At 43.8% G+C, this 25,319-nt stretch overlaps 1 protein-coding gene across 1 annotated transcript in view; it reads left to right on the top strand.

Annotated features, from left to right (window-relative positions):
- Positions 1-16,305, top strand: part of LOC118311203 (cadherin-18-like) — a 118,095-nt gene extending 101,790 nt beyond the window's left edge. Inside the window, exons 9-12 of the mRNA XM_035634830.2 lie at positions 1,524-1,648; positions 4,780-4,894; positions 10,998-11,261; positions 14,300-16,305. Coding sequence (XP_035490723.2) covers positions 1,524-1,648; positions 4,780-4,894; positions 10,998-11,261; positions 14,300-14,922 — 1,127 coding nt within the window. The 3' untranslated portion in view covers positions 14,923-16,305. The remainder of the gene's footprint in view (positions 1-1,523; positions 1,649-4,779; positions 4,895-10,997; positions 11,262-14,299) is intronic.
- The last annotated feature ends 9,014 nt before the right edge of the window (positions 16,306-25,319 follow it).

Below are 25,319 nucleotides of genomic sequence, written 5' to 3'. Positions count from 1 at the left end.
ATTACTTGGTTTTGAAAGTAATTAGTTACGTTACTCGTTAAATTACTATGTTACTTTTGCGGGTTCTGCATATTTAGTCATAAGAGCAGCTAGGACTATCTGATGGTTTTTACAGAACATAAATAAACACAGAGGAAAAGGAAGTGCCGACACCAGGAATCTAACTTCAAAAATAAGACAGGAAGTAACTCAATATACAATAAACAGGGCATAACAAGAAAGCTAACTTAACTATAACGGACACTAGGAAGGCTACTACAAAATAAAACCATGACAGCAGAGGCCCTAATGACAGAGGGCGAAGATGAGGCCGTTGGGAATTTCCCAATTTTTTATAATGGTTGAGGTGATAATGAGTGGGACAGAACGCGATAGGAGTTCAATGCTAGTGTTGTAAAAACTAGGACAACATTCAATATAAGGATATTTTAGTGTTGTACAGATATTTTTCTAGACTACATCCTTGAACCTGGGACAATCCTGCACAGACTGGGATCGCTGTCGTCGTACCTATACTCAGGTGAACCCAGCCATAGTGATGAGGGAACAAAATGTAGGAGCCACTTTGAAAAAAAACCAACTGATATTCTGACGTTGGTCTGAATATGTTTTGTTTTTATTTGGCTTTGGTTGTCAGGCTTGCCAGGCTGCAATTCCAGTGCATTCCATCTTTAACTCTTTTATGATTACATCCTCCAGAGATGATGAAGAAATGGCATCTCTAATTGCAGAATTCAATTAGGATAGAGATTCTCAAAGTACGTCAAATATCCCCATGAAAGGCGTTATGGTCAAATGTGTCATTCCCCTGTTTGTCGTCTCGTTCTGATCAGCAGCGTGTGACATATTGAATGTGATGGACGGCTGAACAAACAAATGGGAGCCGCAGAGCCATGCACCTCAATGAGATATACAACATCACCGGAAATTTACTGATGAGAGATTGGTGGTGAGGTGGGAAATTTGCTGATGAGAAATGACACTTACATACCCGTCAGGGTCTGCGTGTGATATTTAAAAAAATGTTTATTTGACATCAGAACACGGCCTTGGCTCATGAAAGCGCTGTGATATGTAAGTGTGACTCACATTTGCAAATGACGCCTCTCTGGACAAAGAAACCGTTTGTTTTTTTCTCAGAAGACTTGCACTACAAGAAAAATAATGTATTGAATCTTCGTACATATAATGTATAATATTTTACTTGTTTTTGTAATTAAACTCTCTGTTAATTGCGGTAGGGAGATGTGCTCTCCCTACCTCAGGCTTTTTAGGCTATTTACAAAGATACACACGGTCACACACGACCATTATCTGAATATATCGTCTAACTCCAAAGATTATTGATTCCCTAAGCAGAATTTCTTGTTGTTTTTCCCCCCAAGTCATTGTGTAACATAGTAAAACTTTCAGCGAACAAGGAGTTAGCTACGGGTCCCTTATGGCCAGACAGTGAGCTGGTCTTTCCTTGCTGAGATACCGAGCGGCTGCAGCAGCTCACCTGTTTCTTGTTTCATTTTCAGATAACCCACGTATGGTGAGTCACGTCCCCGTCACGGTCCAGGTGCTGGATATCAATGACAACGTTCCGTCCATCTCCGGAGGCACCAACGCCGTCGTCGTGTGTACGAGCACCAAAGCTGGACAGGTAGGCTGCTGATACTCAGGTGTAGCAGGACAACGCTGTGACTGCATGATGATGTCATGGTCTCAAAATCTGAAAAATATAGACAGAACTCGACATTTCAGACCTGCTGAAAGGGGGACACTCGAACGCATCCTCAAGTCCGAGGAACCACCGGCCACGTCACAAGACTCTGATCAACAATATAAACACTACAGTGATGATGATGAAGGTTGAATTTAAGAAGAAGCTAAACTGTTGGTTGGAAGTCGTTGGAAATGCATTCACAATGGATTATGGGACGAGTTGGTCCTTTGTTGTTAAAATAATTACATTCTTGTAACTTTGCCTTTTCTTCCGTTTTCCATACATTTTTTTGCACAAACATTCAAAAAGTGGGTGGAGTCACTGTTGCACTCTATATGCCCTCACAGAGTTGGCAAAAGCATTACTTAACTGACAGAAGTGAATCTGTGATGTGACACGGGAAGTGACTGAAACCTGTGTCCTCTCAAATGACCATGAGAGGGCGACTTTATGAGAACGTGACTTTACTTTTCACTTGATTTACGTCAGTAAAACATTTTTACCTGAGGGGTTTATGGTTCAATCTCTAGTTTCGAGTCTTCCTCAATAGAGCGTGATGTTCGTTTTTTGTACATTATGTTCTCATTTAGAGTGAAACAGATGCTAAAGCTACATGATTTTGGGGCGAGGATAACAAGTGATAGACAAAAACCAAGATGGCACCTGGTCATAATGTTCAAATCAAGACTTCAAACGGCAGTTCACAAACCAATGAGCGACTACACGATGGGTTGACACTTTTGTGAATAAATATATATAGATTCTGGTGATCTGCTGGTACTGAATCAAGTCAGACTTATCCTTCAAGTACTGGTCGACTCCTCCCTGGCTCGTGCCGTCATTCTCTGACACAGTGGTCGAACAGCCTGGAGAAAAAAAACTGAAACAAACGGCGCCAAGTCATGTTGACGCGCCGCGGAAACACAGTGCAGCACTGAGCACAATAACGGAAAACACATTCATCCGCTTGCTCTCTCTCTCTCTCACACACACAGACACACACACACATACACACACACACACTCATGTCGATCCGGAGCCCGTTTGTTGTGTGCCTTACACCATCATTGGGGAATTTATCAGCTGAGCTGCAGACTTTCGCAGCTTCTTGAACCCGTAAATTATTCCGACTGCGGAGCGCACTGATGCCCCTCCCGCTGCTGGGCCAGATAGCAGCCGGGGACGATCATATTAAACCCGAACGCCTCCCTGACACCCCTACCCCACAACGCCACCCCTGCTCAGGCCCGCTCTGAAGCAAGCATGATAAAACGCCAGCACAACAGCACACGTCTGCGTCGCAGAAGCTCCTGTCCTCACATGTACACTCACACACAAAAGGTCGAACACACACTCCCACTGGCGTATCATATGTGCCCCCCCCCCATCCCCCCTTGTTATCTGTCCAACACTTTTTCTGCTTTCTAAGTGAATTTAAGCTCCAGTGTGCACATGCAGTGTGCTCCATGACTGTGTAATCATTGAGCTTGGCTTCAGGCAACAGACAACACATGCTCACACAGTCAGTGTCGAGGGAGGTTTCCCCCCCCCCCCTCCTTGGCGCTGGTATTGCAATAAATGGACACAGGGAAATGTTCATGCACGGGCACATCAATCTGCTGTGACAAATTTCGCCGCTCCATTTGGGGACTCACTCGTCTACCGCATTTGCGTTAATTGGTTTCAAAATGATGAGAGCGACTGTTTAGGTTGTGGGCTACACATTGCATCTAATGCCCCTTCTTTTCTTTGCTGTACAAGTGCACGGACACCACTGTCAGACGCGAGCCCGAGGGGCTCAGAAGACGCGGCAACGTTTGCACATTCTCACGTTTGTTTGTGTTCTTGCGTGCTCACTCTTGAGAAATTGAATTGCGTTGCAGATTACAATTCACTGTCTACAGTCGTTTGCAAACCAATGGAATGCAGTGTGTAGGATTAAGAGGGGATCTATCGGCAGAAATAGAAGTGATGCTGTCATTAAATTACAACCAGTTACCCTCCCACTTCCACGTGTGCTGATATTCCATTGTCACAAACACACACACACACACACACACCCTAATGGAAATGTCGTGGAAGCCAGAGGGGGAGAGAGAGACGGTTTATCCAGTGCAGCCAGACCGGTTGAGGTTCATCTTCGAACTGAAGAAGACACAATCAGCTGTATTCCGATTTATGGATTTGAGTAAGGCGCTTCAGTTCAAAAGGTGATGCACTTAGATTAAACCTTCAGAAGGTTTTGCCGCCTGGAAATAAGACTTTTTAATGTGTCTGGCATCCATCATCCCCTTACAACCTGAACCAAAAAGCCAAGGAAAGGAAAGGAAAGGAAATGAAATGATAAAGCAGGTGGTAATTACTGTATACGGGGGAAATAGTGTCCTCTGCTTGCTTTTATATAAAGCTGATTTAAGGTGGGCAACGCAAGAGTGAAATGACAAAATAATAATAATAAAAGTGTTGGGCATACGACATTTTGTGAAGATTTCAAACAAAAGTGGATATGGAAAAACAGAACAACAACAGAAATGAGCATGTTTGCGTGTTTCACAGCACCATGCAACCATGCACTGATTGGACGGAACCAGCTGTCAGTCGCGCTTGTATCCATGCCCCAATGTATACGGTGACCTATTTTACTCAAAATTTACTAAATGAATATCATGCTGTATTGGGGGGGATTTGAAAATAGAGATTGAACCATAAACTCCTCAGGAAAATGTTTACTGACGAGCAGTACACTCATTTTCTACTAGACTTCTATAGACACAACCAGCGGAGTCGCCCTCTGCTGGTCAGTACAGAGAATACATATACTTTCGCATTGGCTTCATTTCGCAAACCCCGGTGACTACGTCTGACTATGTCTGTCTGTTGTCCGTCTGTCTGTCAGTCTGTTGTCTGTCTGTCCGACGTTATGTCTGTCTCTCTGTCTGTGTGCGTGTCTGTCTGTCTGTCTGTCTGTCTGTCTGTTGTATCTCTGTCTGTCTGTGTGTCTGTCTGGTCTTCAGGCAGTTGCCTTTGTTTTTGGAATCCCTTCACCTCTCCTCTGTCTGTCTCATCAGGTGGTTCAGACCATCCGAGCAGCAGATCTGGACGACTTTGCGAATGGGAAGTTTTCCTTCTTCGTGCCTGCCGAGCATCAAATCAAAACAAATTTTACTGTGAAGGACAACAGCGGTAAGACTTCAGTGAGCAAGTGGTTGAACATACAGTATTTATTAAACACTACATACTTGTTGCTCATTGGCAGCATAGTGTCTAGAAAATCAAATGACAAAGCACAAATGTTGTATTCTACATGACCATACGGTCAGTAGAACCACAAGAAGAATCATTCTCGCATTATAACACTTAATGAATATGGTTTAAGTAACAAAACACAAAAGTACTAATGTTATTAATGTCCAACAAACGCTACACGATTCTTTTTAACTATATATGTTCCTTATTCTGAAGTGAGTTAATATGGTCAAGTAGAATATCACATTGATAAGTGTTTTATCATGACAAATAAAGAGTCAACAGTCTCCTAATATCGATGCTAATAACTAGTAGTTAATACTTTATAAATAAGTAATATAAAGTGTTACTATTATTTATATCTGACTGTATCTATGGACCAATACACTTGCTAAATGACTTATATCATGATATTGTTTCATTGATAACTCCTAATATCTAGGTGTATATAAAACCTATTTAGGATCATATCACAACTTCCCTGTACCGGCCCGGAAAAACAAAACAATGTCACGCTTCTGATGATAGACGCGATCTGGGCGTGTTTTTCCAAACTGCTAATTGTTGAGCTGCATTGTGGGTAATGTGGGCACCATGTCATGACAAAGAATTTAAAAAAAGATGGTTGAGTGGTGAATAACATATGGAGCTCCGATCGATGCACGACGCAGCATGGCTCAGTGTTGCAGCGTGGGCCGTCTGCGGTTCGTACCTGTATCAACACCGTCTGCTGGCATCATTACCACCGAGTCTTGTCTCTTTGCCTTTGGTGCAAGGTACCAGCCCCCCCCCCCTCTTCCCACTGAGATCTGCTTTAATGTCCAGGACAAAACCTGCTGCACTGTTGCCTTGGTTACTGAGCTACTGGCGTTCTATGCTTAGCTCTACTCCCCATTTAGCTTTTGATGCTATCTGTCCTGTATAAACAGGAAGGGGGCACGCCGTGCTTTAGTTTCCAGTCATGTGTCAGGTCATAAGAGGAAAGTTCCTCGAGCGTTGGTCTGCTGTCTTTTCATGTGGTCTTACCCCTGCCCAAGTATTCCTGCATCTCTGTATCAGCGTCTCACTTTTCTCCCCACCAAGTTCTAGTTTCTCATCCATCTCCTTGCGTCTCCTTCACCTCTCCTGCTGTTGTTGCAGTGGCCTCTGCAGTTGACCCCGAGAGAGACACGGGAACGAGGAGAGTTGTCAGCAATCTCAGTAATAAGACGTGGTGACAGGGAGGTCGGGCGGTGCTCCGTGAGTCCAACGCTGCGGGCAATTTATGTTGTTGTCGTTGTTGTTGTTGTTGTTGTTGTTGTGGACGTGCTCATGGAATACAGAACCTAGCTGGATGACTGCATTGCAGGTAATGGTTTATGGTCTAATTATAAATGGCTGTATGTATGTGTGTGTTAGGTGACACGTGTCCTGCCCCTTCTCCAGAACAGCCAATTATCACGTGTGATGTTTCAACTGTATATCTGAACACCAGACGTTGACTCTCACATTTGTTCTAGTGTTCTGGTGGGATGACCTGACAGGGTCACATCAAGGCGCTCTGGATAGATACTGTTTTAATTTTCGATTCCTTTTTTTATTTTTCACCTGTCAAATTTGACTGGTGATAGTGTACATGTGGTTATTAATGTCCCTTGGAACATTAAAAGTCCAGTTGTGGCTCATTAAGATAAGAGTTCAGTGTTATCATCCTGAAATAACATGGCTCCTGACTTGTGTATGAGGAGTGAAATACTGACACCAACAATATTATGGACCTTTCTTGGTTCCGTTCAAACCAATGACTTTGATGAGTTTAGATTCAAACCTGTAAGTTAAACTCCACACACTTCACAGGGTCGCATCCCCCCCACTCCCCGTCAAAGACCCACGCCTGGCCAACAACCTGAACAACCTGTGGGACAGTCCTTAAGCCATCCTTTATGACTGCATTCTCCAGCTCCAGCTCACCACCTCAACCTCCCCCAGCTCAACAGGGGCCTCCCCCCAAAGGCCCACGACAATGCCTCCCTACCCCACCACAGAGAGGGACATCAACAGGCTGTTCAAGAGACAGAACCCCATCAAAGCAGCCAGGCCAGATTCTGTCTAACCGTCCACCTTGAAGCACTGTGCTGATCAGCTGTCTCCAGTGTGCAACCACATCTTCATCACCTCACTGGAGATATGTCATGTACCTGCCTGCTTCAAAACCTCAAACCCGATACATTTCTCCTAATAAATAAGCGCAGGATGGTGGTACGGTGGGTATTACTGTCACCTCACTGCAAGAATATTTAATTTTAGCCGGTTTGCATGTTCTCATTGTGTTTGTGAGGGGTTTTTTTCAAGCCAAGAAAAAGCTGTGTGATCTTGGTTTAACACGGTTTCATGCTTTTGCATCAGCAACCTATGAAAAATATCCCTTTAAAGGCTGCGATCTGAGGGGAAGGAGAGACCTCTGCCTCTTGGTGCTGCTCAGAGTTTGATACTGTGAGAGAACAATCCTGTCTCCTACAATTTGTGTTCATATAGTTTTACCAATACATTTTGGTTATAATTTAGGAGAGATTGAGGTTTGTCACGTTGTGTGCCCAGTCACTATTTCTATATTAAACCAAATTTGTCCCTAACGTAACCAAAGACCAACCAGTGTCTAAATAAAGCACACCGCACAAGTGTTTAATAATGCTGTTGTCACCATAAGTGGATTTTAAAGGCTATTGGTGGATTATCAAACGTCTGACATTTTGGTGGAAAACAAAAATGCTGTATGTCAACATTTGACAGATTTTTACCATGTGATTATCCGTAACATTACTGTGCAATGATTCAAATATCCTTTAACCTTTTTTTTTATTAGAAGTTCTGTTTTAAAACCAGAGTGAACACTCTCGAACAGCAACATGATTCCACGCATTAATAAATATCTGCTGTGCTTTATTATTTGTAGCGTTACTCCAAACTCCGTTGTCCCTGACGGGATCCTGTAAAATGACCACTCTGGTTTCCAGTGATTTGATTGGTCAGCAGTGGGGCTGTTGACAGGTTTTCGATCTCTTACATTGAACTTCACCTGCTCCGGAGCAGGTTAGCCGTTCAGCATAAGTTGCCATGGTGAGAGAACCGGCTTTGTAGGACTCTGTTTGTGTTTTGGGGTTTTGAGTTAAATCCCCAGGCCTCCTCATACTGTCCGCTGCAGCAGCTCCTCTTTCCAGCCTCCGAAACGCTCTGTTTTAGCTCCTTTCTCTTGAAGGCCCGCTTCCCAATGGAGCCCATTCTGCTCTGATTGGGCAACTGACGCTGTCGTTTCACTTCAGAAGTGCTGGGGAAGTGTCCCCCATGCATAGTTAAAACATCTGTTCTCTTGGCTTCTGTTTCCAAGGTTCTGTTGTTCCTGGAGAATTGTTTGCGGCACCGCTCATTAGCTCCCGTGACGCTCCTCTGGCGTCTCAGGTGAGTGTGTCGCCAGGTGTGTTGCCACCCCCCCATGCTTCCCGACCGCCTCGCTCCACATGTAATGCTACACCTAAAAAACCTGTAATGGGTCATAACAGACTAAGGCCCAAGCCCATTTTCATTTTTACCCCTACCCCTTGCCCCTTCTCCTTGAAGGGTTGAAAATCTACCCCTAACGACGAACAAAGGTTGTCACACAAATTTGTGAGTTTCTTTGGTCTCCTTGGACATTTCTAGGCATATCTCACAGCCCTCTGTTTGGAGTGTGGGTCTGGAAAATCTCCGTTTGGAGGGCCATCTAGCCCTCCGCCTTAGTCCTCCCCCTCGATGCCAGAAGGAATTGAGACACCCCTACCCCTACACTTGAACTCGCAAAAACCGAAGTGTAGGGCTAAGGGGTAGTGGCACGGGGTGAGATGGGATTGAGCCTAAGTCTCTTCTCAAGCAAAAGGCGGCTTACACCGTCCTCCTCGTCCTACTCCCATTCTTCTTTCACTGTCGAACTGTAACGTACAAAAGCCCCAGTCGATCCTCTCTCTCCCTCACAGTCACCTCTGGGTTTTAATGACGCCAATTTAAAGATGTTGTCGTTCTCACCTACATGTTCTTCTCTCTCGGATGTCAACCACCAGAGCGAATGAGAAATCCATAAAAATAGATTTGGTCTGAGCAGACGTAATTACGAGCTGGTTTGCTGATAAAATCTACAGCTTTGGGGCTATTTCAAGAATCCTCAGCCAGGAACAGTCGGAGAGTTTAGGGTATTTGGAATTACTGTGGGCCTCAGGTTGAATGTGGTTCCTGTGATGTTTTTAGCTTGAAGCTTGGGGAGGAGAAGTTTGACTGTTTGTTGGATCTCTTTTGCCACCGTAACAGTCGGTATAGTCATTTAAATCTAATCTCTAATGAAACAGCTTCTGTTAATAAGCCCATATGGATCATGTTGAGAATATACTATTAGATTCCTTACAACCTCATCTTACCTCCAGCAACTCCTTTCTCTTGCAAGGTTTTCAGCTACAACTCTGCTTTCCTGAAATGGCCTCCCTCTTTCCCCCCTTTCAATGAACTTTAATTCTTCTCTGCCTCACACAAACACATCTTCCTCTCCTCTCCCTCCATCTGTCATTCTAACATATTTCCTCCTCCCCCTCTCTGCCGGGCTGTTGCAGTTGTTTCACGTCAACACATTCGTGACTCGTTTATCACCACCTTCTCTTCCCCCTTCCTTCCCTCCTCTGTCTCCGTGAGGAGAGAATCAATGGTGCACCTCTCTTCCGTTCCCTACCAATTATTAGTTTTTTACAAATTAATTTCTTGTCCTTGAACCTTCTTCTGAACGACAGCAATTTCTGCTATCCCACATCCCACTCTTGTCGCAGTGTACACAACAAAGCCGCCACACAGCTTGGTCAAACCGTCAACAGTTGCAGTTCACATCTCGTCCTATCATTCTGATCACATGTTGAGAGAGAACCGGGACGATAAAGGTGCAGTTTGTATGATATGGAGCTTTAGGAACATCTAGAGCCAAATCTTCGATTACATTTCTGAAAAAGCATGGTTTAAAAATCAGTCGAACATTTTCAGGTACATTATACCAGAGCTTTTTTAGCAAAGACACGGGGGACCATTATCTGAGCAAGCGAAAAGGAAAAGGAACAAAGGCCATTTTGAAACAGTACGGGTAATTACAATGAAAACAAGCAAGGCCGGGGTGGGTAATTGGGAGAATCGGGAGAATTCCTGGTGGGCCGCCTCACTTTCACTTCACTTTTGGGCCAGTCAAAGAAAACACTTTGACAATTGTCCTGTTAGTTTATCTTCTGGGGGAGTTCTCCCATCCCAGATAGAGTTGGTTGGGTCCATGTAGCCCGTCTTTTCCAAATAGTTTCCTCAGGTAACGACAGCTACCGTCGCGATCAGATTTCTGGTATCACCAGCAGAGGGAGACTCACTGGTTGCAAAAGGAAGTCAGGTTCGACAGAGTCTAGTCTACTATAACATCAGTAAACATTTTATGGTTCAATCTCTAGTTTCAAGTCTTCTTCATTACATGACGTTCATTTTGTAAATGATGGTCTCTTTTATAGTAAAATAGACGATAAACCACCAGCTGGTCCATAGAATCAGTGCACAGTTGCAGGTGTAGGTGGATGTGCAGTGTACCAGAGTATTTTAAGGAGAAAAAAAACATTGTCTCTGACTTGATTTTTTGTACACCAGACAACCCCTCCCAGCAATGAGCAGCAGTAAAGAGTCATCTGTAAAAAGCTGCCTGGCTGCATCTCCTTTGGCTAAAGACAAATAAAATTGTGTTGAATTAATAGGATTTGTAATGTTAGTGAAACTGACCACGTGTTCCTATTTTGACGTGTACATCGATGTGTTCAGTGATTGTGGAGAATATTTCAACTGAGCCAGTTCGTTCAACTGACATTTCTGCATTGCACTTGATTGTTAAAGTACCATTGTTGTTTTCTCGCCCATCTGCCTTTCATCTTTCAACCATTCCTTTATCATACTCTCATCCTTCTTCCTTCATCCATTTCACCACCACATTACACCGTCTGTCGTCCCCTTGCTCTCCTTCACACTGCAGACAACACTGCCAGCATAGTGTCCAGCAGCCGCGAAGGCTTCGGCCAGGACCAGCAACAGGACTTCTTCAGCCTGCTGGTCGTGGTGGCCGATGGCGGCGAGCCTCCTCTTAGCAGCACCACAACACTCTCCCTCAGGGTGTGTGTGTGTCAGGGGAACACCAGGGGGCGCAGCAACATCTGTCAGGCCCAGGCCTTCCTGTCATCAGCTGGTCTCAGCACTGGGGCCTTTGTGGCCATACTGCTGTGTATCATCATACTATTAGGTAAGTCATTGGGAGCAAATGTCTTGTATCACATCTCACATGCACAGCTTAAGCAAATGGATATAACTCAGCAAGCTGTGCATGTGGCGTTAATTGACTTTAAAGCCACAGTGTGTCATTTTTGTAATTTTCTGGCGGCATCTGGTGGTAAAGTTGCAAACCACAACCAACTGAGCGTCCGACAGGGGACACTTTATGGCGGCGCACCGCTGATTCCGTTTCTGGTTTCCCGCAGTGTTTGAACATTCAACGCGAACGCGACGTACTCTGGACCGTTTAGTTCAACAACCATAGTCAACACGAAGTAGCAAACATGGAGACTCACACGGAGGTCGGATCCACCTCATGTAACTATATTAATTTAAGTTGATGAAAAAACATGGTGATTATACATATATGAACACATTGTTATGGACAATATATTCAACTTCTGTGAATAAGTTCTTGTGAATATTACACACTGTAGCTTGAAAGAAAAGTTGGTCCAGACTCTACGGATATGATAATGTGTAAAGATTAAATAAGTCAACTACAGGGCGGTGCTCTCGTGTCAATATGATAACAATAACCCAAGCACCTCATTTGTGTATGGAACAAAAAAACACCAGCAAATTTGATTTGATCTCACCAGTGTTTTTCAAGTTTAGTTCATAGTGAACACTGAGTTTTAGTCAATGTCTCCCCCTCTCCCCTCATATACAACAACCACTTCTCAAGACCTGGCAGTGACTTGAGTCTTTGGCTCCATTTGGAGGATAAAGAGTGTTACATGGAGAGGACAGCTCCTGTCGTGTGCTGTGGAGGGCGCCGGGCACTTGATATGCCCCACCCTCTTCCTGGGCCACTCAGGTTGGAGGGGCAGGTGGTAGAACAGGCCAACGTTTTTTATGTACCTGGGCACTGAGATCGACCACCAACTGTCCTTCACACAACATGCAGGCGGGGTCTTTTAAAAAGGCCCAACAGCCCATGTTTCTCCTGTTTTAACGTCAGACTGGACATTTTAATAACAGCATACCGACGACTCTTTGAATCAGTCCTCACATTTAATATTGTAGCCTGGAACTACTTTTTCACTCTGAAAAGCAAAACAAAATCATAAACGAAGCAGCTAAAATCACTTGGACCACTCTGACCCAAGTCTCAGAACTTCACAGTTGTGCAATTTGCATCACAATGCACTCCTGACATCCGTTGCTTGCTTCACACTGCTGCTTCAGATTACCTAAAAAGAGAATTTACAAGAACTCTTTTATTCTCACTGCATTATGCACTTTAAACAAGGCCAAATAGAGACTACCCTTTAATGCAGCTCCGCTTTGCACAGATGCTTTTACTGTTTTATGGAACTGCTTGTGTGGTTTTATGCATCTTATGTTCTTTTTATGTTGTTTGAGCAACAAACTGAAGGCAATTTTCTGTCACTATGTGATAGACATGCCCGAATTATCCATATATAGAATCGGGCGAGTGCCCCTGGGGCACCAGCCAATGGGGGGGGGGGCAACAAATGATTAAGACAATGACACCAGAGTCGCCCCGTAAATTAAGCAAGGCACCGCCGCCAGTGTTGCCATCTTAGCGACTTTGTCGCTATATTTAACAACGCATACAGACCCCTCTTTTTCAAAAAAGGCGACTAGCGACAAATCTAGCGAGTTTTTCTGGTGTCATTGGAGACTTTTGGAGACTCTGATGTGAAAGCACGTATCGTTCTTTCTCTTCTCAACGAGCAGCGGGTGCCGTGGGCCCCTCCCCCGTCCCAAAGCACTCGCAGGCGGCCCAGTCTTCGCGCGGCGCTGCAGTCAGAGCAGGAGAAGACGTTCACCCCTCCGCGTCCAGACTGCAAATGAATCGCGCATGCGCGAAGCCGCCACTGGCTGATCCAACCCTGGTGTCAAATTTCCTTTGTCTAAAATAAATCACTGCATCTATTGTGACATAAAATTAATTAATGTCTCTCCCATGATGTTATTCTTCTCTCCTACAGTGTCCGTTACAATTGCACATGCACATGGCCAATTATGCAAATTAGGTGATGCCGTCATTTAAGCTTCTCGAGCGACTTTTATGACAGCCAATAGCTAATTTCCTTGCTGAGGAGTTGGCAACACTGACCGCCGCCTCCCCCTCATGTCAAAGGAAGTAGGTCAATATTGTGAGAGGATGAAGCGAAACTATCCTCCAAGAGAAGAGAAGAGAAAAATCTCCACGAGACGTAAACATGTGTTCTCTCCTCTCCAAGTCTGATGTCACACGTAACCACGGTGTTACGTTGATGTGCTCGTTTGCATCTAAGTGCAAGTGCGCTGATTGGCATAGCTGCGGTGAGTTGGCAAATCATCTCTCCCGTTTTATGCACCGAGCACCAGAGCGGCCGGACACGACAGAGCAGCGCAGAGACTACAAGCTAGCTGTGCAGTAAGCGGAGTTGCAGTAAATGCAGCAGCTTAAAGTAGCCAATGATGCAACTATAAAAGGAGGGACAAGGTAGAAGTGCCAATAGAGAATCCTCTGTCGACCGGATTGTCTCCTTTCAGTTCACCCTCCGTGGTCCACTTGGTCTTCAGAGGCATATCGAGTCCTTCGCAGGACGCAGCCCTCAACTGGGACACAGCTCCGGAGTTGAGTGGGTACGAGGTGTTATTGACTAAAGGCGAGGGTGTCAGGTTGTGATTGGACAAGACAAGAATGACCTGGCGGATCTCAGAGATAGTAGGGAAACTGTGCCTGTATTTCTTCTTGTGTTATAAGTTGAGCTGCCCCGCCCCCCTTTGCTCTGTAAGTACAACATTAGTGTTAAGTCACTAATATGAAAGCTTATTCTTGCTCTCCCACACAGACTGGTGTCGACAAAACACTGAGTAGACTGAATAGAGCACTTGCTTTATCAGGTATTATGAAGTGTGTACTAATCCACTTATATTTTGGGTCCCCTTGTATGACAGTGTTTTGGATGTCCCTGCTTTTATCTCACACTCTCTAAACCTCTTCTCTCTTCACCCCCCCCCCCATCTCCCGTTCTGATGTCCACCCAGCCGTTGTGATTCTGTTCACGCAGCTGCGACATAAAAAAGCAAGCAAAGAGCCCCTGATTCACTCTGAAGAGGACATCAGAGAGAACGTGGTGACCTACGACGACGAAGGAGGCGGGGAGGAGGACACTGAGGCCTTTGACATCGCCGCCCTTCGGAATCCCAGGGTCTCCGAGTCTCACAGAAAGCTCCACACCTACCTCGGCCGCGGACCCAACTTCTGCAGAGAGGAGGAGGAGGTCGAGGACGACGACGAGGGGTCTGTGGTGGTGAGGAGGAGGAAAGCTCAGCACGTAGACTATGGGGACTACAGCCCGGAGTCGGAACCTGCCTGGTTCATCATTGACTGCGTTCCTCGTGAGATCAGCCAGTCGGCGCCTTCGCTTTTGCTGGACGGTCATGACATAATTCAGCAGATCCTCCAGCAAAAGGTGGCGGAAGCAGACTGTGACACGCGGGGCCCACCTTATGACTCACTTCAAACATACGCCTACGAGGGCCTTGGGTCTTTGGCTGGGTCAGTCAGCTCTCTGGGCCTGACTGCAGCAGTGCCCGAACTAAACTATGCCGACTTGGAAGACTGGAAACCAGAAAGGCAAACGCCAGAACAAATAGTTGGAGAGTAGCCAGTACCCAGTACCGAAGATTTCCCTTCCAAAGTTGTTGTTTCGTTTCTTTAATTTTTGGCCAGATTGTCTGAAGTCAGTTACTTTTTAACTCTGCCATTTAGAGTGAGTGCTAGGATGCAAATGAACTGCTGCAAAAAGCTGGCAATCAGGAGCTGTGGTATCATGTTTGATCTGAGGATAAGCCATCTAGATGTAACGGGAGAGAAGAACACATTCTGGCAAACGGAAAACTTGCAAAACATTCTAGCTTGAGTGCTGGGATGAGGGGCAGAATGTTAAATGGCCGAAGACAAGTGTTTTATAATGAAAAGTCAATTTGCATACACTTTGGTCCCTCCGCTCTGCTTGTTAAGTGGGTTTGTGGAAAAAGTACAGCTAGTCCTGAGTCCAAAGGATTCTGATCTTGAGCTTCACTGCTGCTGAAACTCAAGTCTAACCCATTTAAAAAATCCTTGCACAGACACCGTGGAGACGGATAACGACCTGGGTCGGAGCACGATGACCCGGGGATTGGGGTTCAGGTCACTGGTCATGCTGGCTTAAAAATGGAAATATTGAGGGGTTTTATAGATTTTTCTTATTAGAATCCAGAAACGACATTCCTCTTTTTCTTGTCCCCTGTATTTCACACACACATGTTGTTTTACAGGCAGGTGAAGCTACATGACGACATTTAACTGATTTCGTTTCACTAATGTGTACAAGTTTATAGTAACCTTTTTTTGTTCAGTTTTCAATTTGCCGTTTGCTTTTTTATTCTTACTTTCTAGTATATCAGCACACAGTTTGGTTGAGGTCAGAAAACAGTTGTGGTTGATATGTATTGTTAAGGTGTGATAAGAGCTATGCAACTAACACAATACATAAAAAGGAAAAGGTTAATTGCAGGTCTGTGACTGGACTCAGACTCTGCTCTCCACCAACCTAACGTTCACTATCCTAAATTGTGTGCAGTCGTCCGCTTGCACATTGTCACCACCAGTTTGTATCATTTTGTATCAATCTTTTCTGCATTTGTTTGGCTGTGTGTTGTATCCACACATTGTTGCTTGACAATGAGAAATCCTTTGATGCCACCTTTTAGATTCAAGCTTCCTCTGAATAGTTTTCTCTCCTCAAATACTAATCAGGCCCCCGACAAGCATCACTGTAACATTTTTTTTTAAACTATTGGTTGCCCGGGTCAATACAGATGTAGTAGTGGTGTTTGTTGTAGTCAGTCTTGAAAAGAAATCCTGCTGGTCTTACCAAAGTCACTTAGAGGAGACATATTATGCTCATATTCATGTTCATATTTTTAATCTGCGTGACCACTTGAAAAGGTTTACATGCTCTAATGTTCAGAAAAGTCATCAGTGTTCTCATACTGCCCATTCCTGCAGCTCCTCTTTTCACCCAATGTCTGAAACACCTAGATTTCTTTTAGCCCCGCCTCCCGATAGACCCCACGCTGCTCTGATTGACAGCTGGCCCAGCCTGTTGTGATTGGTCAACTGATTTCAAAATGTGTAGGACATGTCACACCCCTTCACAAGAGAAGTGGAGATTCTCAGATTGAAGGCGGGGTTATCCCAAAAGAGTCCAACTGTGACATCAGAGTGGGACATCTGCGGGTAATCCTGTAATAAAGAGTCGAGTATGAAACAAAGAGACTGACAGTGACGAGTCCTTGGTTACACTGACGAGCTCCAGGTCCATATTGAGAATCACCCTTCTCCTGTTCATGGCTCTCCTGATTCCTGTAAATATATGGAAATGTCTATTTCAGTATGCATCCCCCCCTCTGCACTGAAGTCAGTGAGAGGACTGCATCTTTACAGACTTTGAAAATGAATTAATGAGTCAACAGAGAAATATTGAGGACGACGGAAGAAATGAAGCCTATTTTCCCTGGTGTATATTTTTTATCGATGAATAAAAAGGACCAGTGGTTTCAGAAAAGCTGTTTGACTATGTGCATGAATTGGTTTTTGATCCATACTGTATGTGCAAAACTTTGGAAAGTGCCAATTTATTTTTCTATGAATCGGTCTGGTGTGGCAGACAAGCCCGTTCGGGACTCTCGTTACATGCTGTAATGAAAATGTCTTTTCCCAATGCACCATGTGACACTGCACTCTCTCTGTAAGAAAAAAAGGAAAAAAAACACTCTCTTCTTGCTCTCTCTTTCTTTTTCCAGTGATTAACAGAGAAGTAAATACCTCACAAGGAGGCCATGAAACATTTTTAATTGGCGCCGCAGCGTTTATTCTACATGTACTCACTGTCTGCAGACGCGTCAGAGTGCAGCTCTCGCAACCATCAGGGGATTTTGTAAATGAGCCCAGGTAACAGCTCGTCTCCCCGGCGGCCCAATAAGTGACACGGATAAATCACCACTAAGTCTTTTGTAAAGCTGCACCAGTTATTGCTACAGTCTCTACTACCGCTTTGTGTCCTTGAATCAGCTGAGTGAGTTAACGGGGAATCATAAAACGGGGAGCTCAAATCAAGCGATCTGATTGGTTCCTAGCTGTGTTATAATGAGCGTATACAACGGCTATGACGTTGAATCAGTTTGCACAGGTCCGTATCACTCCACGACTGAGGAGGTAGCGCTCACAAAGTAACGGTTGTCTGTAACTGTCAGCAAACAGCAGCAAGCAACCTATCTAAAACGGAAACCCACTATGGAGGAGTGGCTTCAGCAGCTGGAAACCGTAAACTGGCGCAGAGGGGGAAACTGTTGTCGTTCCGGGAGTGAGTGAGGCGTCGGAGTGACGTTGAGGAAACGGCCGAGAGCTCAAAGCACACGGTGAGGTTGAATGGCGGAAGTTTTGGAATGGGCTGCGGCCCACATTACCCTGTGAACCCAGCTCCCGTCATCTTTCTCACGAACTCTACAGTGTGTCGCATAGCAACCGCCGTGCACTGTGCAGTCAGCCAAGAGTGGTACTTTTTTGCATTCGTTAAAAAAATTTTTTGGACGAAGTCTATTACTTTTGCCAAACTTGTAACCGTTCTATAAAAGCAGTAGGTCACTTCAGACCCTTACATACGTTCAATATATCACATTTAATGGGGTTGCCGTAACAACGCCCCTTAACTGTGATATAATGAGCGCATACCACGGCCTGTTGTGAGCTACTGCTTAAATATTCAGCCTTTTGTGCTGCGTATTTGTTGAAGAAGTAATTAGGGAGTTTGGCGTGCTTGCTCACAAAACGACAGAAAAAGCTCGAAGAAAACATATTTGTGATTGATAGAGATTTGAGGTCTATCCATATGATCTGTACAAGCAGCTCAATACGTGTTCATTTGTCAGGCGACCTCTAGAGGCCTGAGTCATAATGACAGGTTCCAATGTTGAAGTCAGGAGATGTAGTGCTGTGTATAGATCACCACATTCGACATCTGGAGGAGGGATCAACAAAGGGGAATTGAAAAACCATAATCACGTGCTTGTTATTCAAATGATCTTCTAACTTTGAGGAAATTCTCATCTTAACCCAGGCCGTATTTTTCCAAGCCTAACCAAGACGTTGGTGTGTCTAAACCAAGTACACTCACTTCGATGAGTGTATATGACGATCTTGATCGCCCCCGGGTGGCTCGTATATGTCATGAAACCTGGCCCTTTGCGAAACAAAAAAAAAAAATCTGAATTGATGAATGTTGATGTATTTATTTTTCTGACACGTTTGTGGAGTGAGGCATCACGATTTGACCACAGAGATTGACACACGGTTGGTTCGCTCCACTCCCCGCTCCGTGCTTCACAGACTTAACCACTCACCAACGTGAGAAGGTGGCGCTTGTGTCTGTATCTGTATTTTTTGCCTCATTTTTTTTTTTTACATTGAAGGAAGTGGAGACGGGTTGTTTATGTTTAGTCATAGGTTCACTCCTGCACTTCCTTTTCTCCTGAAACAAAGGGTCTGGTTGGCATGGCTGGCCTGGCTACTGCTCCTGTGGCTTGTATCCAAGAGTAGAGACGAGTGACCTGCAGTATATGGTTGTCTGTTTGAGGAGTTATTGAAGAGTCTCTCCTTTCAGATGACCTGATTGACAAAGAGGTAAAGGTGCCACATGGCGGACATTTATTTTTTTCCAGCCGAATCCAGGGGTGCGGTCGAATTGTCTTTGTCTTTGCTTCGGAAGTATTTCATCAAAAGCCATGGGAAGAGCTGTTAGGATTCTAGGAAATGGTTCCTTTCCTATCTCCTTTAGCATTGGGTACACTTTGGGTGGATTGGGATCGTCCTTCCTATCGTCTTTTCCTATCTTCTATTCATTTACCTCAGTGGAAAATGTCATGAGGTCAAGGAAAGGTGTAAAAGAGGATTCATATGACTTAGGAAAAGCCACAGCGGTGCTCAGAGAAACCGACTCCACTTTCACTAACCTACGTCATCACGCAACGCCAAATGTTGTCGATGAGTCTGTCGTGGCGAAACTACAAATTTCCGAAGATGGACGACAAAAATCTCAGCGGCTCCATCAGCATGTTTCAGTGTGTTTTACCACCGAAATTAACTTCCTGACTATCACAAAACAGGAGAACACATGAGGCAGGCACATGAGGAGGTCGAGTGTGCTCCAGTGAGACCTGGGCCGAACGCGCCATCTTGGCTCTTCACTTATTTCAGGCAGGGCCAATCATCTGCAGGATCAGGTGTCGTCCACCAATCGACACACGACCACACATAACACAACCACAGTCCTAACAGTTACATTGATATATTGTAATTTTTATATGAAGAGTGTAAGTCATTGAGCATGAGGCTGTGTGATCCATTTGAACAAGTGAGCACACTTCACTTTTAGAGCAAAGACTTTCTTCTTTGTCATCTGTCATCATTCAATAACAGCTGAGTAAATTGAGCCTTTTTCAGTTGATTTGTAATGGACGTTTATTTTCCCAAACGAGTGTATGTACTTTATAAGTTTGAAACAGAGCGGTTTGAATTGATTCATTAACATTAATATGCAGATTAAATATTGTCTCACTCCCCATGGTCTCAGCACTGGGCTTTAAAATCCCTCTCCATATTTCCTCCTGTTTGCTCCATGGAGACCCCTGCTATTCACCCAGTCCCCCGCCTTCCCTCGCTCCTGCACTTATGTTCATCGTCTTCTTTCTTCTCCAAGTGTCAGTGTCCAAAACACATTAGCCGGGCTTCATTGTCTCCTCCAGTCCCCTGTTGTCTAACTGAATTAGAAGTGACTCTGACAGAGAGGAGGACAAATTGTGTCAGAGTTCACTCTGTCCTATCCGTGTTGTGGAGACTCAGGTAAATCAAAGATTGATGAGTCAGGCTTCGCGGAATGATTGCTGCTGGTTTACAAAGTTAGTCCTGCCGCCGGGAACTGATGATCTGAACTTGATTTTTTTTTCACTTCAAAACTAATCCAAATGACGCTCAAGGAAGAAATCACAAAACTGATAAAAGCAGCTGACCAGTTGTGAGGGACCAAGCATTTCGGCCCCAGGAAGTCACAGGTAGTGATGTTACCCGCGACACCGAAGCTCCGAGTAAAAAAAAAAAAAGAAACGATTTTCAGTGAAGCTTTGTCTCAGAGCTTGATTCATTCTACCACAATCACGTGACCAATGATGTCCGAGGCCTCGTGTCACACGCCCACGCCCACGTCGAGTTGTGTATTATATTTGGTATCGCCAGAGTTATAAGCTACACTGCAAAATGTTATCCTTAATGTTTTTAGTAACTTGGAGTATGCAATGACAGACTATTTAGATTTGATTTATTTATAATTTTGATCCATTCATTCATTCTTTCCCTAGTGGTTACGATGGATTGAATTATGGGGTGAAGATCTGGCCCCTCATACATTTGCAGGTCACCAGAGATCGGACATCATTAACAGCTCCACTGCTGTTTGCTATTACTGATTTTAGAAGCCTCGAGTAATGAACCTTTTTTCAATAAACTTGTGTTGAAAGCTTTCATTGGTTCATTAAGCTTCACTTCACCATCACTAGTCACAGGTAAGTTTAAAAAAGAAGGGGTTTTATTTACCCAAGAAGAAGCAAATTAAACATTTTACTTAAAGAGATAAAGTTCTGGGCCTGTAAAAGAGGTTAAGTAAATTGAACTTAACTAAGGCTACTCACACAAAAATCAAGAAAAAATATTTTAACAAAGAATGAAGCTCCCCCATGACATGGCGAGGAGTGGTAGGGTCCAACTTGGCCACCTCCCCTATAAAACTGCTCTTGCTCCAGGTGTCAGCCTTTTGCCCGGCCGACAGCAAGGAACCAATCCAGGACTGTGGAACCTCAGACACTGGTGAGCTCAAAGGAAGAAAACTTTATTTATTTTGTTTGAAAACGCCATGTATATTTTTGCAGCGCGCACATTAAGTTACTTTCATACAGTCCGTTCCTTTCTAAAGTATGTGAAACAAAACCCATGTGTCTAAATGTTTGAAACAAAAAGCAAGTATGTATAATGTGTCCAAGAAATTCTATTAATCAACCTTAAGACAAAATAACTGCCTACGCAAAAGAAAAGAAAATGTGTGTGCAAGAGGTTACCACTCTTTAAGATGGCCATGTGGCCATCACACCTGCGGTGTACAGAGGGAGAGAGAACCAGGACATCTCCCGGGGACCTGAGGTCCACCTGACCAATGACGACATAACAAGGAATCAGCTGACAGACCTCAAGCATCAGGTGTGACTCTTACCGCTCATTTGCATGGTGGCTTTCTCACTGCCCCAACTTCCTATACTGAGTTTGTTTAATAATGTCAAAATTGTGCAGTCCAGGGTGTGACCAACGTGGAGCTACAGAAACCACAGTGGAGTGAGTGTTGCTAAAGATTGCACAACCAACATTTCACATTTATTTAGCATGTATTCATTTGTTTATTGTGTTTTTGTTTCTTGGTGTAGCCGAATATCACTGCCGTATTTTCTTTTAAGTTTTCTTTCAAGTTTTTGTACTCCATATTTTTCCACCATTTTCCTATGGTATATTGGGTTTTTTTGTAAATTGTTCCTTGGCCAAATTTCCCAAGACAAGCTGGTTTAAGGAACAAAGAACGTATGCCATGTCGCATGTTACCTTTTTCTTTGTCGAGTTGTCTTTTTGTGGACAATAAAAAGCTGCAAGAACCCAAGTAATTGTGTCCTGTGTGGCAACTGATTTCCCAGGTCAAGCCAACCTGAACACAATGGGAAAACACCACTGAGGAACATCTTGACAGGGAAACCAAATTCAACACAAATTAAAATCATATTTCTATCTGATCTCCTACATGGCCTCCCTGGATCTAGATTGAAGGAAAGAGCTCCAATCCATCCCTGTTAATTGTGGTTATGTACGAAAGGAAGAACCATTCTGCATCTCCTCTGTGGCACGTTCACTCTGACAGAGCGGGGTTATGTCAAATTGAAATCTTGGTCAGTTAAATGTAATTGCCTCTAAATTGGACCCTGCGGTCCCTCGATCCCCTCGGAGGTCGGCGCTGTCAACATGATTTGCATGAGCCTGAAACATTTGAAAATTAACTAGCAACTCCATGCTGTCATAAAGCAACTACAAAGCAACAGCAGTGAAAAATATCCTGGTGCTGCCCATGGACCTGAAAGGGGTCCAACCACTTCCCAATGCATCTGGTTTTCAATATTTTGTTCTTACTCTTCACCTTCACAATCACATAATTGTGTTTGTTTGTAAGGTGCAGTGCTCATACAGCTTCTCTTCATAGTTAGTCAGCATTTCATTTGGCTAATTTTGACCTACAATAGTATTTTTGGCAGCACATTAGCTTGCAGTTTCTTCTTAGTTGTTTTAATCTGTATTTTCAAAGTATTTTTTTGGAGTTCCCGTGTTGAGGGTGGCACTGCTGGTTGCTTCAGCTGGAGCAAAAGACTGAACCAGCAGAAGCAGAGATACTGAATATAGGAAAGAGACAATCACCAAATGCCCATCTGTCTGCAACAGGGAAATATTTATCCATTCATTTATTTTATCAGGAACAGGAACCCAAGCTGGAACTCGCACGATTGTAATCACTGGCAGGATCATGTTCCAAGGCACAGGACCAGGGTGAGCATCCAGCCCTGTCTGTGGTTCGCCTCAGACAACTAAAGCACGTTAGATAAAGTCAGAGAAGGATTGAAGCTTTGGTGAAATCTAATTAATCATTGACCAATAAACTCTGTAACCTTATAACCTTAAAAGGTACCTTATGTATATTGTGGTTTCTTGCTGGAAACTGGAAGCTGGTGGTAGCTGCTTGCGGAGAGCTTCAGCCATTGTAGCGATTAAAAGACAAGATGTTATTAAACGTCCTCCGAGCAGCGCTGATCCCCCCAGGGCAAACTGGACGCTACAGAGATTTGCCATCACAAATTTGATTTGATTTTCATTTATCTCGAACAATCTTTGTTCGAGAAGGAGCAGAAAGAAGCATAGCGCTTATATAGTCCGGCCCCAACTTTACAATATCATATTATTACAGAAAAAAACGAATATATCTATATATACTGCATGTTTATATACTGCATACAAAGATGCAGGTCATACAAGAAGAATTGACAAGAAGAGCTGATGCTAGCTGGTTAGCATGCGAGTTGATTCAAAACAAAACATTGGTTTCCACCTCTGGAGAAGCCGACGCTCCTGCGAGAGAAGGAATGAAGTCTGACGCTGAATGTGAGCACCAAGTGCCTCAACATAACACAAGTGGATATTGTACTGCGAACCAATGATGAAGATGCATTTGTCTGTGATTTGCCTTGGCATAAATTTAGAAAACAAATTCCCTTTACAGCCACTACAGTTATGTTTCCTACAAAACCTATTAACTGCTGCAGTTGTGTAGAGTCAGGGTTGGAAAAGCACCGACAGTTGGAGATTCCCTTTAATGGATTAATATGAAATGCTTAGTTTCTGCAATTTGTCTCTCGGGGGAGAGACTGAAGCTGAAGACTCCTGTCGGATGTGTGCAGGTAATTCCACAGATGGCTGGGGTGGAACTGAGTGCAGCGTACTGGAGAGCGTCCTGTGTCCTGTGCAGATCAGATCACGGCCCTTGCGCCTCGCTCCTCCAGAGCGACACAGGTCTGCAGTGGGGGGACTGAACAGAGGAGGTAAACATGTTTGTGCGAGAGCTCTGGTATTTAAATCTGCTCCCAATTACCGAAATGATCGACTCCCTGAAGGCTGCACATGGTGAATATCAAAGGAATCGACACAAACACAAACAACATTGACGCTCGCTCAGTTTAGGAAATGTACTCACTGGATTAGACTGTTGAATGCAGTGATTTAATGAGCCATTCGCAGTTTCACTGTACCGGCCGTGTGTACTTAGACTTGCATGGCTTAATCTTTGAGACAAGCATATGCTACTGGCAGGATCAACCAGATAGCATAAGCAAACTAAGCGCCTGCTTAGCGCCCCCTGGCCACCAAATATATATATGTATGTATGCTGCATAAAAAAATGCAGGTCAAACAACAACATACCGTACATCAGTACACTGTAACTAAATTGCAAAATAATTTATTCAGGTTTCCTCCTTTCTGTATTGGTCAAATATTGTTTTGGTACTAATGCAGTATTTCCACTATTAATATTTCATGTAAATGATTTGTATTTATTATCCTTATTGTGTATATTGTTTTCAATTCTTACACTTTTTACATTTGGTTTTGTATATGTTGTATATATTCTTTAAAGTGTGGTGTGTGTGAAAATGGCTGCCGTTGCACCGGAATTTCCCAGCTTGAGATAAACAAAGTAACTATCTATCTATTTTTGTCTCTTTATATCTATCTATCTGTCTATCTATGTATCCATCTGTCAGAAGAGAGGCTCATGTATATTAATTAGACAGGCCAAAATTTACCTGTTTCTTTGCAGAGCTCCTGAGAAAAGAGCTATAAAACCATATTGGGATGGTTTTGGTTCTTAAACCAAGGATGTATATTTTTTATAAATAAAAACTTCAAGTGAAACACCAGGAAAGGGGTATAATATGTGACATTTAAAATGTAATCTCGTGTTTGTGTATTTCAGTTTGAGGGCTGACTTGTGGAATGGAAACCAAGTCATAATATTACACAGATACAAGAAAACAATATTTGAGCAATACAGATAGGAGGAAACCTGAATAATTTTTTTTGTAATTTAGTTACAGTGTATTGATGAACAGTATGTTGTTGTTTGACCTGCATTGTTGTATGCAGTATAAATACATGCAGTATATATACACATATCTTTTTTTTCTTTAATAATATGATATTGTAAAGTTGGGCCAGGGCTATATCAGCACTATGCGTCTGCCTGCTCCTTCTCGAACACATCCTTGTTTTGTTCTTAGGTGGAATCTGAGTGATCTATCTGTTGGTGTTTTATCTTTGTGTTTTTATCAGTTT

Source organism: Scophthalmus maximus, chromosome 5 (assembly GCF_022379125.1).
Source record: "Scophthalmus maximus strain ysfricsl-2021 chromosome 5, ASM2237912v1, whole genome shotgun sequence".
NCBI lineage: Eukaryota > Metazoa > Chordata > Actinopteri > Pleuronectiformes > Scophthalmidae > Scophthalmus > Scophthalmus maximus.
This window is presented reverse-complemented; position numbering and strand designations above follow the sequence as displayed.